The 21266-nt window shown below is 35.3% G+C and overlaps 1 protein-coding gene across 2 annotated transcripts in view; it reads right to left on the bottom strand.

The window, feature by feature from the left end:
- OSTN (osteocrin) overlaps positions 1-21266 on the bottom strand; it is a 47930-nt gene that overhangs the window by 12180 nt on the left and 14484 nt on the right. For both annotated transcript variants that reach the window (XM_070242694.1, XM_001500173.4), the window contains exon 3: positions 20233-20447. In XM_070242694.1, coding sequence (XP_070098795.1) covers positions 20233-20447 — 215 coding nt within the window. The remainder of the gene's footprint in view (positions 1-20232; positions 20448-21266) is intronic.

The raw sequence follows: 21266 nt of genomic DNA, 5'->3' as shown, positions 1-21266 counted from the left end.
CTCTATTTTATTTGGGATGCTGCCACAGAGATGCTGCCGCACTGTGGCCTGACGAGCAGTGCTAGGTCTGTGCCTGGGACCTGAACCTGTGAGTTCCAGGCCTCCAAAGTGGAGTGCATGAACTTAACCACCATACTACGGGGCCGGCCCCTATCATGGGCTTTTAATTTTACCAGTCTAATGCATTTGTAGTTGCTTCTCATTGTGGTTTTAAATTGCTTATCCTGAATGCTAATGAAGTTGCTCACCTTTTTGTTTGTTTATTGGCCACTTGGATTTCTTCTTTTGGAAGTGCCTGTTGAAGACTGTTACCTGTTTTCCTATTGGTTTCTTTTTCTTTTAAATATTAATTTGTAGGAGGGTTTCATAGACGCTGAATATTAGACTTTGTCAGTTATGTGCATATATTCTTACTTGTGTTTAGTCTTCTTTATTGTCTTTTATGAAAATCTTTAATGCTGTTTTAAAATTTGCCAATATTTTTACATTTTGTTTATTACATCATTGCTCTCTAACATTAGGAAAATATTCTCCTATGTTATCCTAAGATCTTTTTGTATTTTGCCTTTCACATTTACATTTTTAATCCTTTTGAAATTATTTTTTATCTATGGGGTGCAATGGGGGCCATGTTTCTTTTTGTGTGTGTGTATCCATATCTAATTATTTATAAATTTTAGATCCAGCTTGTCAGGTTTCATGGGAAATCTTTTTGCAGTTTTCCCTGGAATTGTATTGAATCTAAGGTATAAACCAATTAAGAGAGAATTGAGATCTTAATGATATTGAATCTTACTTTCCAAGATCATTTATTTGGGTTATCTTTAAATCCTTTTCACACATTTTTGCTATTTTCTCCATGAAGACCTTCCATAGTTTATTGGATTTATTGTTGTTGTGAGTGATATCATTCAAGACTATATGTTATAGGTTTTAATAAGTGTCCCTTACTTGGTTAAAAAAATTTTCCTCCTATTGTTAGTTTACTGGTGATTTTGATCTTGAAAAGACGTTTAATTTTACTGGATGCTTTTTCTGCATCAGTTGAGATGATATGCCTTTATTTCTTCAATCTATTAACTCTATTAATTGACTTTCTAAAGCAAATCAACCTCATACTGTATTTTTGTAATAAACCCAACATGATAATGGTGTATTATCTTTTTGATACACTACTGAAATTGTTTTGCTAATTTTTTGGTAGGAGTTTGTATCTATAGTCATTAATGAAGTTTTTCTGTAATTTTCTTTTCTCGTTTTCTCTATATATGATTTTGGTGCCCAGATAATGCTATTCTCCTGAAATGAGTTGAGGACTGAAACTTCTTTTTTGGTAATCCTTTTGTTATTTATTTAATTACATCATGGTCTGAGAACATGTTCTGTATGATAACCAAGACTACAATTTTTAAGGCTTATTCTGTGGACAGGCATTTTATTAATTTTTAAGAGTTGTTTCATGTGAACTTAAACATTTTTCTCCCCAGTTGTTGGATACAAAACAACTTTTACTGATAGTGCGTATGGTTTTGAGTTCCAAGGAAAGAAACCTAGGAATTAGGGTGTGGAGAGTGTTCCCTAGAGACAATGGTCTGATTTGCTGCTACATCTTACGAGGCAATAAAATACTTGGCCCCTTTCAAGAAGGGCATGCAGCTTACCCAAAACTGATCAATATGCAAGCCGGGAGGATACAGTGATAGCTAAGAGGATGCTCTTTTAAATAGTTCAGTAATTTAGATTAGCAAAACATGAAATTAAATTACTACACTATAAAGCTTAGATGAGTATAATAGCCAGGCTCCAAGCTGGACCACAATAACTCTACTGTAACACAGTCTCCTTCCACATTGAACAGGGCAGACCTCTCTAACCAACAGTAGATTGTGGAAATGACGTATGACTTCCAAGGCTAAATCATGAAAAATATTGCCACTTCCACCTTGCTTCATTGGATCACTCGTTCTAGGGGCAGTCAGCTGTTGTTTCCTAAGGACACTCTCGTAGCCCTATGGGGAAGTTTATGTGGCCATGAACTAAGGCCTCCTGCCCACAGCCAGTGAGGAAGTGAAACTTTCTGCTGTCAGCCTTGTGAGTGGGCCGTTTTGGAAATGGATATCCCCAGTCCTGATATAGCCTTCAGATGACTGCAACCCCGGGCAACTTCTTCGCTGTACCCTTGGGAGAGACCCTGAGCCAGAAGCACCCAGGCAAGCTTTCCCTGGATTTCTGATGCACAGAAACTGTGTGAGAACGTAAATGTTTATTATTGTCTTAAACTGCTAAATTTTGCATAACTTATTTGCATAACAGTAGATATCTAATCTAGTGAGATTCAAAGTGCTCTGGGATTCCACAAGAGAAGAGATCACAGCCACTGGGGGGAGGGGATTCCAGGAAGAACTTATGGAACAGGTGAAAACAGTGAAACAAATGGTGTCCCTGAATCCTGAAGTCTTGGTTATCACGATTTAAAATGAAAGTATAGAATTAAGAAATGACTTTAGGAAGACAGATACAATGATATGAGTTTGGAAGAACTGATGTGTGAGGATATACTCAAATGAGGGACTCAGCAAGGCCCTGGAAAGAAGGAAAAGGGAAATCATCAAAGTCCGCAAATCATGTTTAAATTGAAAAGAGACAATTAGGCTTTCAAATTCAAATTCCAGAATGTTAGGATGAAGGACCATATTAAGTCTGAGTGATGATGTAGTTTTTAGGAGCCAGCAGATAATGCCCTTTTTTCCAGAGTCCACACTCAGAAACAATAGAGAAATAAGAAGCGAATGATCAATGCATAAAAATCAAAATGTCATTTTGATCAAGCTGGATGTAGAATATGGCTTTAATCTACATTTAAAAGGACTTCCTTACATTTCTTTTTTGGATTAGACAGATTTATAAAACTAGTCATAGTTATCTAATAAAAGCAGGAAGAAAGAGGATGAGCTGAACATGCTCAACTACTCCTGCCCAACTGACCTCTCAGATAAATGACTACTTCTCTGGATGGAGTGAATAAAGAGGTGAGCCAAAGGGCCAGTCTTTCCCTAACCAGACTTCCTCTATGTGGAAATATGAGGCTGGAAATCTAGGACTTAATAAATGGGGTACTTTCAGAATGATGAAAGAAAGTGCTACTTCATTAGCAGGAAGTTGACTTATGACTTTTGGAATTCTATCTCAAAAGTGGTAATTCCATTTTAAACAGATTCTACTAAATGTATGACGATGGTGCTGACTAGGCATAATGTCAGTTTCTAGAGTATTATCACAAGGAACGGGCCATACGAACAGGCATTTAGAAACAAACCATGAGCACTGGAATCAAATAATGAGATTTAAAGGGTTTACTGTAAAGTAACCCAGGCATGCTTGATTTGGAAACCGCTGCAGAGTTATAGGATAAGGAAGAGGGGATCTTCATTTACTTGGCTGATGAAACTTCTTGAGGGTCTAACAAAACTTCGGAAGCTCCTATCCGGCAAATGGAGTTACACAAAAATGTTTTCTAGAATTTTCTTTTGAGAAGAGTGGGTAATATACATTTCAAAGCATATATATCCCAGGCTTTTCAACAGGGAAGAAGGAAGCATGGAAGTAGGGCACCACTCTGAATCTTTGTGCCATGTTACTCCCTCTGAAATGGAGCCCATTTGGAACTACACCTGTGAGGGTACCAAATAAGAGCTAGAATGAAACAGCAAAAATCATGAGGTACCTCGTTTGGCCTCAGTCTGTGGCATTGCTTCACAATGAATAAGAAAGGAAGATGAAATATTAGGATTTTTACATTTAATCTTTGGGACTGTCATCAAGAAGGGCAATCATATCTGACAAATTGAAGCTGGAATTGCTATTCTCAACTTTAGTCTGAACTTTGTGTCTGGTTTAGGATAGAAATCCATATATCATTGTACAGTTGTTCCAAAACTATTTATTTAACGCATATATTCCAAGTGAACCTCTCTGTTCCTGGCCTTGGACAAATACCCTATTCACACAGAAATTTAATTTCTTTCTCAGAAGCAGCTTATTAAGTGGAAAGTCATGGACTTGGAGTTAAACAGCCTGACGTTCCAGCTAGGTAATCTTAGGGAAATCATTTTATCTCTCTGAAAATGTACCAACAAAATGGTGATAATATCTTCTTAGGGTGTTATAGGGATTAAAAAAAATGGTCCCAAAATGGAATTCTTTCTATCTCAGTTCTGGCTGTGGCCCAAAAAAGCTGGGGGGGGGGGAAGAGTAATATTTCCTCTCTCATTCCAAAGTGAGGTGCTAGACTTAAGCAGTATTTACAACGGAGGTTGCTACAAACTGATTTTTCCCACTTTAATCCAGTAAAAGGATTGATGTTGAACAGGTGAAGAAGGAGAATTTCTCTGGAGCAAGTTATTGGAGAATAGTGGCATTTCCCTCCTCTTTCATATAGAGGAAGGGCCTTAAGAAAACCACTCAGAGAGCTTCACGTATGCCCAGTGACGCCGGCTAGACCTGGTAGAACAGTGTCTATGAAATCTAAAGGGCAAGAAGCTGTGAGAATTGGCTCCATGTGGGAACGAAGAGCTGGTTACGTAAGGACCAGCTTCACTTTCAGTGACCAGAGTCGAGGATGTGGGTTTTCTGTGGAACAGATGTAGAGCGAGCACGTGGGTGGAGTTGGCCTGGGTTAATTATAAAGAGCACCTTCCTGGAAGGGCTTTTTGCCAGAGGTCATGGGTAAGGTGACCTCAGCAGGATGCTGGTGGTGGTGTCAAATGAAGAAAGTGAGAGAGTAAGAAGAGGATGAGGAACAAAACTAAAGAGAAGGGCAAGAAGGGAAGAAACCTTTCCTGCTGGAAGAGAAGCATTGCTGGAGGCAAGGATATTTGTATTGATATTTTCAACGGGGGTGATGAGATGACCCCACAAAAACACCCCATGATAAGGAGTCAGTTTTGAGCATTTACTGAGGCCAGAGAACACTAAAGCCAGGTCGTGATACTATCAGTCAAGTAAGACTTTTCTTTACCTCTCTGTACCCCTATCCCAGATACTGGAGGAGGCAGAAGGCAGCCCACCGTGGCAGGGGAAGGTGTGAGAATAAACCCAATGCATCCCCCTTCCCACTGCGGCTTTCCAGCTTGAGTGGTGCCTAAGCTGGGGAAAAGAGGAACATTAATAATATTCCTGTGGGGGGTAAGACATAAGAATGGTTATTTTAATTACTGAAATATGCTTTTTTCCTAATAAAAGTGGCCAGAGGGATTTTTATTATTTCAGTGTGACCAGTAGAGCCCATGTACCCACCTTTGTTTTTATCCAAGAGATAGGAAACAACTCCTACCGAATGAGTTTAAATGCATGTGGGTGGGGGATAAGATTGTTTTTCTGATTGTGTCCTGTGGAGTCATTCTCTTTCAGTTAAGTGGTTATAATGACAATGTTATGGAGTAAAGTGTTTATTGAATCTACAGAATGTGTATAATTCTGAATCTACAGAATGTGTATAATTGTGCTGGGTATCTTCCATCTGCTCTCTAGATCCTCTCACTACCTTTTCTCATCCTACTTTCAGTCCAGGATGCTAACCTGTCTGGATCACAGAAAAGTTCCTGTTCTGTGTGGCTTTGGTTTGAGGCAGGCAATGGGCAGCCTTGTCAGCAGAGACTGGAAGGAGAGGGGAAGTGAGGTCGGGACAATCTTCTCCTGGCTCCCTCCTTGCAAGATCACTTCCCTCTGACCAAATATCACTGCTTCTCTTAAGGCGTCTGACTCTTCAGACCAGGGCCCCCACCTATTGCGCCATATGCCATGATTTGCCTAGACCTGGTCTCTTGTAAATAATCTTCTTGTGAAAACTCTTCTCAAATCTTCCTATTTCAAATGCATTGCCTGTTTCCTGCAGGAACCCTGATTGACCAAATGACATTATTTACTTTGCTGATCTCAAAACATTAATGGGAGAATGAAAGCAATAACAGTTGTAAAAATGTTTATAGCAATTGAATTTAAATAGAGTGTATTATTATTATTATTGTTATTAGGTTTTTTTGGTGAGGAAGATTGGTCCTGAGCTAACATCTGTTGCCAATCTTCCTCCTTTTGCTTGAGGAAGATTGTCCCTTAACTAACATGTGCGCCAATCTTCCTCTATTTTGTAGGTGGGACGCCTCCACAGCATGGCTGATGAGCGGTGTGTAGGTCTGCACCTGGGATCTGAACCCATGAACCCCAGGCCACCTAAGTGGAGTATGTGAACTTAACCACTATGCCAGAGGGCTGGCCCCTTATTGTTATTGTTTTTGCAAGGTATTTTCAGTATTGTGTGAAGGAGTGAGGGAAACTATCCTTTAGAAAAATTTCAGGCAAATCATCAACATCCAATATTAAAAGGATCATTCAGATAGTAGATAATATTTTCCCAGAGATATCATCATAGCTGCTTCCTTTTATTTGCATAAATGGGATGCACATTCATTAACTTCAGGCTTTCAACAAGAGAACTGAATGAAGAAAATATTTTGGACTTCAAAGCACAGTTGAGTTAACTTTGTCCTGAGAATTGAATTAATTTGTACGTCCTTCTGAAAATGAAGCTAGTGTTATATTCAGGTGAAAAAGAATATCTTACATATAATATAACATAGGAAACAATAGATGGTTCTTTGCTACATTTTAATATGATCTGACATACACTGTGCCCTGTTTAACTTTTTATGTTTGTTTGTTTTCATTTTAACTTTTTCTCAGCTGTGTATTCATTTTGCCATTTCTCTCTCTTATGGACCTTTTTAAAAGCAAAGTTTAAAATTTTTCTTTTCTGAATATTTTATAGTAACTGGGGATAAAATAATATATTTAATATGCTTGAAACTCAGAATTTTAAAATCTGGGGTCATGTACCAACATAATTCAGGGATCCATAAACACAGATGGGAAAATGTTACATCTTTAGTTTCAATACCCTTTAACTGAAAAATAGCATTTGCTTCAATCATGAATGCAGGGAAAACATCACAATAGTATTAGTAGTACCTAGACCTTTGTCACAAATAGAAATCACAGATACATTTAGACCACATTTTAGTTGCTGTAGATACATTGAAATTATTTTTATGTTCAGCATTATTGAAATTACTGCTTGTTAGACCTGTCTCTTAGATCTTGTTATTTCATATGTTAATAAAGAAGCATATGTGTTGTCATATTACAAATTAATTTTTAAATATTTTGATAATTCTGTTTCTGTTAACTGGTAACCTTTGAACACTTACGAATTTTATTCACTTAAAAATAATATTCTGAGAAAGGGTCCATAGGTTTCACCAAGGTGCCAAAGTGGCCATGACACAAAAAAAGCTCAGGAATCTCTGGATTAAGTGATGGATGCGATCTTTAGTGCTACAGCATGAAAAATGAATCTCAGGTCTATCACCTCCACTTGGTGAGTAAGAGAAGATAGAGAGTGCATGCCTGAGAAGAGGAAGAAATGATGACATGTGCAGGAAAGCCAAAGGTGTTTATAAGCAACAAAGAATGTGTTCATGTGCCATCATGCATATTAGAGTAACAAGATAACTCCTGGCTTTGTGAAAAATTCAAAAATAAATTAGGAAGGAGTAATGTGATAAAAGAGCAACAAATAACCTTATATGCAGCTCTCCTAAGCGAAATTACTATGACTTTTATGAACCTTCTTTTTACAAAATAGTTGCAAAACTCTAAACTGTACATTCTTGCTACTAAATATGTGAAAATATTCATTTTAGCCTTGTGACTTTAATATAAAGATTTAAGTGATGCTGAAATATCTTCGTAACAGATGATAGAAAATTTTAACTTTTAATCTTGTTTGAGTTATCATAACACTTTTGAAAGAGATCTAAAATTAGTTTTCTATTAAAACTCAAGAACGTGTATAGATATATTTTATGCAATAGCTACTACTCATCTCTCACTGTTTTCCAACTCGCTAATACACAAAGCAAATTTAATGCTTGCTTTAAGACCAAGAACAGAAATTCCTGTATAAAAAAATGAATCTTGACAGAAAATCTCACAGGAAGTGCCCTTGGAATTTGATTTGAAAGAGTAAAACATCAACTATCAAAAATAATAATATAAAAGACATAAATAAATTACGTGTAAATAAGAAAATTATTAATGTATGTACATCATTCTAAATAAGTTTAAAAAAATTAAAATAAATAAATAAATGCATTCTAAATAAAACAGTCCTGACATTGGAGGTCACCTTCGTTGTTAAGCCATGGAATACAAAGGAGCAGAGTCTCTGTATTCTAATTGCGGGCATGAAGCAAGATAAAGAGTCCAGATTTGTATAATCCTCAATTTTTCAAGCTCATGGATAAACTTCTGCGCTCTCCTTAACACTTCCAACCTTCTGAAAGTAGTTGGAGGTGAAGGGAAAGGTTCAGAAAAAGAGAAAAGAAAATAATTATTTTTGACATCCTAAGATCATCAATTACTCTACTGAAATTCCTTCTTGCTTTATACAGCATTGGATGGGAACTTCACAGTCTGGCTCCAGAGATACTGACTAAGCTTATATAGGTTTCGCACTGCACGGTCCAGAGGGCAATGATATGAATGGTCTTTGACTACAGCATCCTTGTGGGGCCCTAACCCTCCCTCTCAATTTCATCTCTTATCCTACTTCTCAGCATCTGATATTGAGCCCACACCAAGCTATTTAGCCCCCCAAGAACATGCCCTGATTGTTCAAGCCTGCAAGTTGTCTCTTACACGATTTCCTCTTAACAAGTTGACTGTTCTTAATCTCTTTACTCTTTCAAAAGTAGTACTAATTATTTGGGTCAAAATTTTGTCATTATTCCTGAGTTTGAGAAGTCATCTTTTTTCATCATTTCTGGGAAATTATTGAAAACATACCCGTAATCTCTTCATTCTCTTCTATTTGTTCCAACAAAACTCTCATTAATTAATTTGTATGTTACAATTTCTCCTTCTGTTCTCCATCTCTGTGATATATTCTGAATCACTTCCTTAGCTTTATCCTGTGATGAATTTATTTAATCTTTTTCCAGGGCTAATCTGTCATTTATCTCATTTAGTTTTTTAAAAAATTTATTCTGGACTATTTCAGATACATGCCAAAATGGAATGGTATAATGAACTCCCATGTATCCCTCATTCTAGGTCAACAATTACCGATACATGGAAAATCTCATTTCATCTATTCCAGTCCGAATCCTGTATTATTTTGAAGTAAATCTGAGATAAATACTTTCAATTAAATATTTAAATGAAAATGTCTCTCATTTTTAATGTAACCACAGTACTATTTTCATATTTAAAGTACACAATAATTACTTAAAATCATCAAGTAGCCACCATTCACATTCACAATTTTCTCTTACATATGTGATTTTTTTTTTTTCGGTGAGGAAGATTGGCTCTGAACTAACATCTGTTGCCAATCTTCCTCTATTTTGCATGTGGGATGCTGCCACAGCATGGCTTGATGAGCAGTACGTAGGTCTAAGCCTAGGATCTGAACCTGCGAACCTTGGGATGTGGAAGTGGAGCATGTGAACATAACCACTACACCACTGGGCTGGCACCCACATATGTGAATTTTTAAACAAATAATTGTTTGAATCAGGGTTCCCCAAAATTGTGACTAGTTAATAAGTGTCTTAGCCTACTTTAGTCTTTAGAATCCCCTTTCCCCATCATCTCTTCTTTTTTTCAAGTTCTTGTAATTTATTTATTGAAGAAACTGGATTATTTGTCCTATAGTTTCTATAGTCTGAGTTTTGCTCTTTGCCTCCCTGTGGTATGCATCCCTCTGAAGTCATTCCCTGTCTTCTATATTTCCTAAAAATTGGTACGTGATCTAGAGGCAAGACTAATTTTGGCAATTCTATTTTATAGAGAATGTTGGGTTCCTCCATCAGGAGACATATCATGCCTTGCTGGTTTTTCTTTGTGATGCTAGCAGTAAGTGATGATCATTGTCTAGATCCGTCATTTCATTAGAACCTGCAAAACAGAGATATTCTAATTCTATCATTCCATCTTCATTTATTAGCTGGAGTAATGCTATAAAGAGGAATTTCTACATCTAATTCTATCATTTCCTCATTGCTTTAGCTGTAAAAATTCTATAAATAGAAGTTTCCACTTCATCCACTATTAGTTACTTAGTGGTGCAATTCACACAAGAAAAGTAGGTTTAATGTTCTCTATTTACAAATTTTCAAAGTGATGAATTTATAACTAGCATTCTCCAAAGAGGATCAATTCTTCTTTAAAATATAATTTTTAATTCAGAGATTTAAACCTTTACTGCATTACAGTTAATATTTTTATTGATGCTCAGATTGCCATACTTGGCCAGAGTGAATCTCTTTTAATGGCTCTTGAGTTTTTTGACCTGAACTTAATTATAGCAGGCTTCCTTGTTATCAGGTATGGCAAGATATTCAAGCTCAATTTGTACATTTTCTGCCCTAACTCTTTTTGGGAGGAGCTCAAATTTCTTGAAGTGAGAAATGATATTGAAAGATGACAATCTGGGCACTAAAGTTGCTCATTGTCCCTAGATCAGTGATTGTTCTGCAGCATTTCCAGTGTAGAGACTGAATCATAAGCTCAAGCTGACAGTAATTCATACATGTGAGTTCAGACTAATATGAATGTCTCAGGGACATCCCATTTTGAAATCATGGGATATTTAAGGACCAGGAGTTTTTATTTTATTTAACATGTTCAACTTACAGCTTGATCTCATTTTTATTCCATGCTGTGAATCTCAGTTCTTAACAGCACCCGGAATGACAGAATTAGAATATCAAATAAAGACTTATTTGCTTTTCCCACAATACACAATCAGGAATCTCAGAATAGCAGTAATAATAGTACTACCAACGATATAATTTCTGAAAATAATTTTGTTTTTCTTTTTTCTATCAGGGCTTTTTATCTTGTATATTTCAATAAGTCTATACAGTCAAATTTTTTTATTTCATCAATTAGAATGAATCTAGTTTGTGTAGTAATGCCATCAACTAATATATATATTTAATTAGTTTCAGTTATTTTTTAATATTTAGGTATAACAATTTATTATTTTTATAATTATGTAAAATACTGAAATGGTTCTGAAATCAAAACAAGGTATATTCAAATAAGTCTAGCTTTTATTTTTGATCCCTTTATTCTTTTTTCATCTTTCTTTTTAGATAAGCATTTAAAAATATTTTATATTTATCCTTTTATTATTTTTTTTTAGGAAGATTAGCCCTGAGCTAACATCTGCCACCAATCTTCCTCTTTTTGCCGAGGAAGACTGGCCCTGAGCTAACATCTGTGCCCATCTTCGTCTATTTTATATGTGGGGCGCCTGACACAGCATGGCTTGACAAGTAGTGCATAAGTCCATACCAGGATCTGAACAGGCAAACCCTGGGCTGCTGAAGTGGAGAGTGCGAACTTAGCTGCTGTACCACTGGGCTGGCCCCTATCCTTTTACTTTTTTAATCTCAGAATTTTTGTATTTGTATTGCCATTTTTAAAGTAGCATGCTGTAGTCAAGTTTATACATCTTGCTCTTACTAATTAACAATGTCATAAAACTCACCCTATGTAGACATAACTCAGAGATATTGTGGTTCATTTCCAGACCACTACAATAAAGTGAATATTGAAATAAGGTGAGTCACACAAATGTTTTGGTTTTAGTGGATATAAAAGTTACGTTTATACCATACTGTAGTCTATTAATTGTGCAATAGCACTATGTCTAAAAACCAAGGTACATTCCTTAATTAAAAAAACTTTATTGCTGAAAAATGCTAACCATCATGTGAGCCTCCAGCCAGTTATAATCTTTTTGCTGGTGGAGGGTCTTGCCTCCATCTTGAGGCTGCTGACGGATCAGAGTGGTGGTTACTGAGGATTAGGGTGGCTGTGGCAATTTCTTAAAATAAGACAACAATGAAGTTTGCTACATGGACTGACTCTTCCTTCCATGAACCATTTCTCTGTAGTGTGCCATGCTGATTGATAGCACCTTACCTACAGAACTTCTTTCAAAATTGGAGTCAATTCTCTCAACCCTGCTGCTGCTTTATCAACTAAGTTTACATACTGTTCTGAGTCTTTTCTTGTTATTTCAACAATCTTCACATTATCTTCACCAGGAATAGATTCTATCTCAAGAAACCACTTTCTTTGCTCGTCCATAAGAAGCAACTCCTCATCCATTAGTTTCATCATAAGATTGTAGCAATTCAGTGACATCTTCAGGCTCCACTTTTAATTCTAGTTCTATTGCTATTTTCACTGCATCTGCAGTTGCATCCTCCACTGGAGTCTTGAACCCCTCAAAGTCATCCATGAGGGTTGGAATCAACTTCGTCCAAACTCCTGTTAATGCTGATGTTTTCACCTCTTCCTATGAATCATGAATGTTCTTAATGGCATCTAGAATGGTGAATCCTTTCCAGAATGTTTTCAATTTGCTTTGCCCAGATCTATCAGAGGAATCACCGTCTATGGCAGCTATAGCTTTATGAAATGTATTTCATAAATAATGAGCCATGAAAGTCAAAATTACTTCTTGATTTGTGGGCTGCAGAATGGATGTTGTGCTAGCAGGCATGAAAACAACATTAATCTTATTGTACTTCTCCATCAGAGCTCTTGGGTGACCAGATGCATTGTCAGTGAGCAGCCATATTTTGAAAGCAATCTCTTTTTCTCAGCAGTAGGTCTCAACACTGGGCTTAAAATATTCAGTAAACCATGTTGTAAACAGATGTGCTGTCGTCCAGACTTTATTCTTCCATTTCTAGAGCATGGGCAGAGTAGATTTAGCATAATTCTTAAGGACCCTAGGATTTTCAGAATGGTAAATGAGCGTTGGTTTCAATTTAAAGTCACCAGCTGCATTTGCCTCTAACGAGAGAGTCTGCCTGTCCTTTGAAACTTTGCAGCCAGGCATTGACTCTTCCTCTCTAGCTCTGAAAGTCCCAGATGGCATCTTCTTGCAATAGAAGGCGATTTCATCTACACTGAAACTCTGTTGTTAGTGTAGCCACCATCATTAATCGCCTTAGCTAGACCTGGATAACTTCCTGCAGCTTCTCCATCAGCACTTGCTGCTTCACCTTGCACTTTCACGTTATGGACACGGCTTCCTCCCTTGAACCTCAGGAACCAACCTCTGCTAGCTTCAAACTTTTCTTCTGCAGCGTCCTCACCTCTCACAGCCTTCACAGAATCGAAGAGAGTTAGGGCCTTGCTCTGGATTAGGTTTTGGCTTAAGGGAATGTTGTGGCTGATTTGATCTTCTATTCAGATCATTCAAATTGTCTCCGTATCAGCAATAAGGCTGTTTTGCTTTCTTATCATTCCTGTGTTCACTGGAGTAGCACTTTTAATTTCCTTCAAGAACTTTTCCTTTGCATTCACAACTTGGCAAACTGGCACAAGAGTCCTAGCTTTCAGCCTATCTTGACTTTCGACATGCCTTCCTCACTAAGCTTAATCATTTCTAGCTTTTGATTTAAAGTGCAAGACATGCAAGTCTTCCTTTCACTTGAACACTTAGAGGCCATTTTGTATTATTAATTGGCCTAATTTCAATATTGTTGTGTCTCAGGGAATAGGAAGGCTCGAGGAGAGGGAACCAGGGAACGGCTGGTTGGTAGAGCAGTCAGAACACAGAACATTTATTGGTTAAGTTCTCCAACCATTTTCTTACCCCATTTTTCCATACCCTTGTTCTTTTTCTTTTCTATTCTTAAAAGTTCTTTCTTTATTAACCTTTGTCTTTGAAATAAGTTACAAATATTTCTCCAATTTATTCTTTTTGATTTTACTTTGATTGATGGTTTCTTTTGCTATGGAAACTTTAAAAAAATAGATAATCAAATGTATCTGTTTTTTACTTATTTTTTCTGAATTTTTCTGGATTTTGCATCAGAATTTAGAAGACTTTACCTATTCCTTCTCTGCATAGAACTTCACCAAAGTTTTCCTTGAGTACCTATATGGGTTTATATGTTTTTTCATCCAAATTTATCATCCATTTAGAATTTATTGTACTGTATACTTTGAAAATGGATCAATTTTATCTTTTTGCCATATTCCAAAATCACTTATTCAAAATTTTTCCTTTTACTATCCTTTTACTAATATGAGATGCTGCTTTTTTAACATATTAAAGTTCCATATCATGATTGGCTTTGTTTCTTGAATTTCTGTTCTGTTTTATTTGCTTTTGGTTTATCCATGGCTTGATATTATGCTATTACAAAGAAAGGAAAATAAAATACCTAAAAATATTTGGTAGGGCTCTTCTTCCTTCTTTTTTTCATGGTTTTCCCGGTAGGCTAGTTCCAATTCTTTCAAATGATCCTTATGGTGAACTTCTTTAGCTCTAAAAAAACTGTTGGTATTTTTTGGGAATTGTGTTGTTTGCAATTTAACTTGGGAAGAGCTGACATTTTTCTGCTTTTGACTCTTTTGATGCAAGATTGTAGTATAGTATGTGTCTTCATTTGGTCGAATTTATTTTTTGTATTTTAGCTTTATTTTTGTAGTTTTTCTTACGTATTCTTTGGACAATCTTTGTTAGCTTTATGCCCATGTATTTTCCTATCTTTATGCTATTGTAAATGGGGCCTACCTGGTTTCTGTTTGTATATATCAAAAGAGTTTTATTGTACTTGGTCTTCATTGATTATCTTGGTTTTCTAACTTGTCATTTGTAAGCAAACATAGTTTTACTTCTTCCTTCCCAATTCTTATGCCTGTAAATGTTTTTTGTTGTCTAAACCATTTCCAAATTGCAGTGGAAATAATGGGCATGGCTTTCTTGTTCCTCATTTTAGTAAAGTCTCCTATATACCTCACCATTAAGTAAAATATTGACTTTTGGGCTGAGGTATACATACACACACACACACACACACACACACACACATCATGTTAAAGAAGTATGTCAGTTCTTATTTTGTTGAATTTAAAAAATATGTGAATAAATGTTGAACTTTGTCTATACCCTTTCTTCTTTCTCTGGATATGATCACATACTCTTTCTTCATTGTTCTGTTAATATGATGGATTATATTAAAGAAATTCCTAATATTGAACCATACTTACTTTCCTGGAATAAACCCCACTGGTTAAGGCATGTTATATTTTTAAAGCATTGTTGGATTGCTTGCTAACATCTTATCTATTGTGTTTTGCATTGATATTCATATATAAGATAAGTCTAAAGGTTCCATTTTAAAATGTAATACTTGTGATTTGAGGGTCAATGTTATATTTGTTTCAGGAAATGAACTTGGAAAATTTACTTTCTTATCATGCTCTGAAAAGTTAAAATAACATTGGGTATCTGATAATTTAAGACTTGGTAAAATTCTCCTGTGAAAATATCTAGATCTGGTGCTGTCTCTTGGCAAGGTTTAAAAAAAAAAAAAATTCTCCATGGTAATTGGACTGTTTTTGTCTTTTTGGGGGGGTCAATGTTTGTAGATTATATTTTTCTAAAATTTTATCCATTTTTTCTAGGTCTTCAATTTATTTAGGCAGAGTTGAGCAAAGTAGCTTCCTATGCTTTTCTTATATTCTTCTGTTTTGATGGTTATTTCTGTCTTGTCATTGCTAATTTTGTGAAGTTGCTTTCTACTTTTTTCTTAACTAGGTTAGCTAGTGGCTTGCCTTTTGTTGTTTTAAGAAAGACAGTTTTGCATGTATTTATTATATCCTGTGTTTGCTTTAAAAACTTACTGATTTCAGATTTTATCATTAATTTCTACCTTCTGCTTTTTCCCCCCTGCTTTTTCTGCCTAACTTTGCTATTCTTTCTAGATTTTTGTTGTGTAGTGTTTGCTTTATTTTTACTTTTATTACTATAATGCTGATTCTTATCTGGTGTTTGCTTTATCTGCCCATAATATTACATTTTCTATATTATTATTTTCAATAAAATATGTAAACTTATTTTGTATTCCTCTTTGACCCAATAACTAATGTAATGGCATGGTTTATACATTCCAGATTTATACCTTCTTGTTTTCTGGTTTTGTTATTAAGTTCTGGTTTCATTGTATTTTAGTTAGTGAATGCTTTTGCATTAGATCTGTTCTTTAGAATTTCTTGAGGGTTTGTTTGTCATCTCAGATGTCATAAATTTTGTGAATATTCCGTATGCACTTGAGAAGAAGTTATATTTTCTATCTGAAGTTCAGAGTTCAAAGCAGATTTATAAATTCTATAAATTTCAATATATAATCTGTCTTGGATTTTAAAAAATGAATTAACGTCTCCTATTAGTAATACTTCTTTTTTTCTATTTCTCAGCATTCCCTGTGGTTTTTCTTTGATAGATATTGTTGCATCTTTTTTTATTTTTAATTTATGATTTTTCTTGTATAATCTGTCCATTCTTTTGTTGTCAACCTTTATAAATCTCTTTATTTTTAGTTGTGTCTCCTAAACACAGAAAAGCGTTGAATTTTCCTTTATCAGCCAATCTGAAAATACTTGTATTTTAATAGGCAAGTTACATCTGTTTACATTTACTGATATGATCAATATTTTTTGAAATCCATCATATTTTGTTATATTTATATATATGAATCTTTTATACAAAGTTTTTCACTTCATCTTATTTTATTGTGTTTTCTTTTTTATAGGAAAGTTTTAGTTTTTATTCTTTCTTTTTCTTGCACCCGTCTCCACAATGGAGTTCGCGAACTTAACCACTTCTCCACGGGGCTGGCCCCTTAATTTTTATTCTGGTTATTTTTGTGCTAATATTTTTATATGAAAATCCTTGTTCCTCTCTCTTTTCAGTTTTTGTCTTTTATTAATTAGAAAAAGATTCATTACATTTAGTTGGTATTCCTTTTTGCTTCTTCTCCATGTCTCCAGGCAACTAATTGTTGTTATATCCTTTTATTCCCGGTTAATAGCCATGAAGGAATCAAAAAATCATTCTAAATTTATATGCTCTTACTATTGTCCCTCAGTTGTTTGATACTTTGATGTATCTATATTGTCAGACTGTATAACTGTAACACATGGCACTCTTTTCCTTGCAACCATCATTTCACTTTAATTTTAAAGTTATGCTCACACCAATTCTTATGATGATATCTCTCCAGTCATTTTGTTTGCCTGAAGAAACTCATCTAGTAGCTTCCTCAGAAAGTGCTCATGAGAACAATATTCTCTAATTTTTTGCACACTCATAATAGTTTATTTTTAACTCATATATAGAAATCTGTTTAAATGGATACTAAATGCTTGTCAATTTCCCTTTATTCTTTGTAAGCTATGTCAGATATATACATATCTCTAACATGTCTATAGATATATATCTATATATCTGTATATCTAACATATATAGATACATGTTAGAGATATATATCCTAATACAGTCTCTCTTTATGACACTTCCTGCAGAAATTATTGTGATGAAATCTCAATGTAGATTATATATATTGATAAAATTAATGCAATATATATTTGGTATATATTCTATGTATGCTATTATAAGTTTATATATAAATATTTACATATAACATTTATATATTGATTTTCAAATTATTTAATAGACTATGTTGCAAGATCCAGGAATCAAAGAAATAAGACTTCTTATAAGACACTTATTTTCTCCACTTATTTCTTGGATTTCCATGGCCTTCTTTATAAATTGCTCTTTAAACATATTTTTTTCTTGCTTTGTGTTACAACTCATTATAAATATTTCTATGTTTCTTATTAATATTTGATTTCTTTGAGGGGTAGGGACTATATTTTCCTCCTCTTTTCCACCATAGCCCAACACAGTGCCTAGAACATAAATGAAACTAATTTGTATTTGTTTAATTAAAATAGGTCTGAATTTCAACATGTAAGTGTGAGATTATTTTTCAGGTACAGGTAGGATAAATTATAGTCCCAAAGTGATGATTTTATTTCCTAGTGTAGCTTTGAGAATCTTTCAGAACAGAAGTCTAGCAAATTGCATCCTGCATGTTGAGAATCATTGAATATAGCAAAGTCATAGACCCAGGCACAAGCAGGACAAGTCCTAGAACTCCATGTAACCAGGTAAGACTGGAGCAAAGAATGTGGAGACAGGTGCAAGAAATAATGAGGTGCCAGATTATAAAATTCTTCATAGGATTTACATAAGGAGCTTGCTTTTATCTCATAAGCAATGGGGAACATTTCACAAAAAGATTCTTGTGTTAGATGATCCCCCTCATAGCAGAGTAAAGGACATATTGACGATAAAGGGGTGGTGATGGTGGTGGAAGTAGAGATGAAGAAAGAACAGAGAAAGAATAAAGATACATGCACCTCTATGTTCACTGCAGCATTATTCACAATAGCCAAGACTTGGAAGCAACCTAGATGTCCATGAAGGGACGAATGGATAAAGAAGATGTGGTAGACATACACAATGGAATACTACTCAGCCATAAGAAATGATGAAATCCGGCCATTTGTAACAACATGGATGGACTTTGAAGGTATTATGCTGAGTGAAATAAATCAGAGGGAGAAAGTCAAATACTCTATGATCTCACTCATATGTAGAAGATAAAAACAATGACAAACAAATGCATAGCAACAGAGATTGGATTGGTGGTCACCAGAGGGGAAGGGTGGAGGGGGGAGGGCAAAATAGGTGATTAGGCTCACATGTGTGGTGATGAACTATAGTTAGTTTTTGGGTGGTGAACATGATGTAATCCACACAGAATTTGAAACATATTATGATGTACATCTGAAAGCTATATAATGTCATAATCCAATGCTACTGCAATAAAAAAAATAGAATATATGGTATATATGCACAATGGAATACTACTCAGCCATAAAAAATGATGAAATCTGGCCATTTGTGACAACATGGATAGACCTTGAGGGTATTATGCTAAGCAAAATAAGTCAGAGGGAGAAAGTCAAACACTGTATGATCTCACTCATAAATAGCAGGTAAAAATGATAACAAACAATCAATAGAAACAGAGATTGGATTGGTGGTTACCAGAGGGGAAGGGAGGAGGGAGGAGGGCACAGTTGTAATTAGGCACATGTGTGTGGTAATGGATTGTAATCAGTCTCTGGGTGGCGAACATGATGTAATCTACACAGAAATCAAAATATAATGATGTACATCTGAAATTTACATAATGTTATAAACCAATGTTACCGCAATAAAAAAATTACTCTAACCTAAAAAAAAAGAATAGAGAAAGAAAAAATATGAAAAAGGTAAGGCCAGAATTAGGGAAGCCTTAACAGGAAAGGATATTCTGGAGATATTTAACATATAAAACAAATAGGAGTTAGAGAATTTAGTGAAAAATGGAATGTTTAGAGTGAGCAAAAGGAATTCTGGTGAGTAAAAGGAATCCTAGTAAATTCCCCCAATTCCAGACATTGCTAATTGGGTGGTCTCTTGTGCCATTGCTAACACGAAATGTACAGCATGAGAAGCAGATATTTAGGGGGTAGAAAACGAATTGTTTGGAGTGACTGCTTTGAAGTACTGAGTTACTCAGTGATGACAGGGAGACTTAATTACTCTAATTCTGTTATCATAATTAACAGCTTACACAGCACTCATTTGATTTTTATGGAGGTAAGTAATTATCCCCATTTTACAGATAAATAAGTTGAGCATCACACAGGGTAAGATTCTTTTAGAAGTCACATGGTTAGAAATGATCAGAAATTTGACTTAAACACACGTGTTTCAACTCCAAGTCCTGAGAGCTTTCCACTACATTTTGGTATAGGACGCACTCACAAAATTTGGAAAGCTTTGCATCATGGGTAATAATAAAAGTAGTATTCTGGTTACCTCTATTAAATAGAAAACCCAGTTCATCAGAACATTTATCCCATTGCACACTCATTTCCACTTACCTCTCAAATACTGTCATGTCTCCTAATAACTATTTTGTATCTATACACAACAGAATCTTCCTTGGGAAATAGCATGATAAAAATATTAATGCATACTGTAGCAATCATTTTTCTCCGTAAACGGTTATTTCCAAAATCATACTACTAAGCGCATGAGTTACCTAACACAATGTCAAATCTGCTAACCTACAAGGTTTTCATTGGATTTTTAACGTGGAATTCTCTCTGTTTCTGAACTCAGAGTGGAAGAATTAAAAAAATAAAAGCGTTTCTTCTCCAAGAGTTCCTTACCTCTGTTTACCTTTATGCTCTAGAGAGCCAGCTGAGAGTCGGTCCAGGGGGGAGCCAAACCCAGAGAAGCTTCTTTTCTTCTTTGTTTCAATCACGTCATTCTCCAGAGACACAAGTTCATCAAGAAGCAAGAGTTTTGCTGCCAGATCAGTGGCTGATTTCTCTTCCCTGACTGTGGGTGGTGACTGCACATGTATGACTCCAGAATCAAAGGCCTATAGGGCAGGAAGGTGATTCCACTCGTTAAGAAAAAGAAATCTCAAATATGTATAATCGTCTGCATTTGGCTTTTGCTGTCTTTAGCTGATGTGCCTGTCATGAAACTTGATTTCTTGTGGAGTTATGGTCCGGAGAGAAAGACTTTGGGGGCAAAACCCCACAGAGGTGAAGTATATCCAAAAGAAATTAAACACACACACACACACCCCCAAAGAAAAAAAAGGAAAAACTCCAGGCTTGCCTCTAAAATTTAGCATATTAACTGATCATTCTTTCAGATTCTTTCCCAGTATCAGCTGCGTCTTTCCTTATCATTCCCATAGCACTTTATACGACTTTCCTCATTACACTTATTACATTTTCCTTTGATTGATTCCAATATATTTGTGTTGCATATTAGATTGTGAGTAACTGGAAGGCAATGACTATGTCTAATCAGTCTTTCATTTCCTCTGTTCAATGCCTATCCCAGTATTTTGCTCACAGTTAGTACTCAATGAATTTATGATGAATATTTATTGAATGAATTCTGAAAAAACGAAACCTCATGCTGTTTTATTTTCACTATTCATTCATACTTTGTTGATTCAAGCCTCTAAGCATCCACTACGTACCAGGATCTGTATTAGTCCTGAGGGATAGAAAAATGAACAAAATCCAGTCTCTACCCTCAGGCAGCTTACCATCTCCATCCATGTGATTTATTAACAAATATTAATGAGTGTCAATAGTGAGTCAGAGCTAACCCAGTGACTTTACTATCTCTTGTAAGATTTCTTGTTTGTTTATTTGTCTCTTACACATATTGCCACTTT

Source organism: Equus caballus, chromosome 19, assembly GCF_041296265.1.
Source record: "Equus caballus isolate H_3958 breed thoroughbred chromosome 19, TB-T2T, whole genome shotgun sequence".
NCBI lineage: Eukaryota > Metazoa > Chordata > Mammalia > Perissodactyla > Equidae > Equus > Equus caballus.
This window is presented reverse-complemented; position numbering and strand designations above follow the sequence as displayed.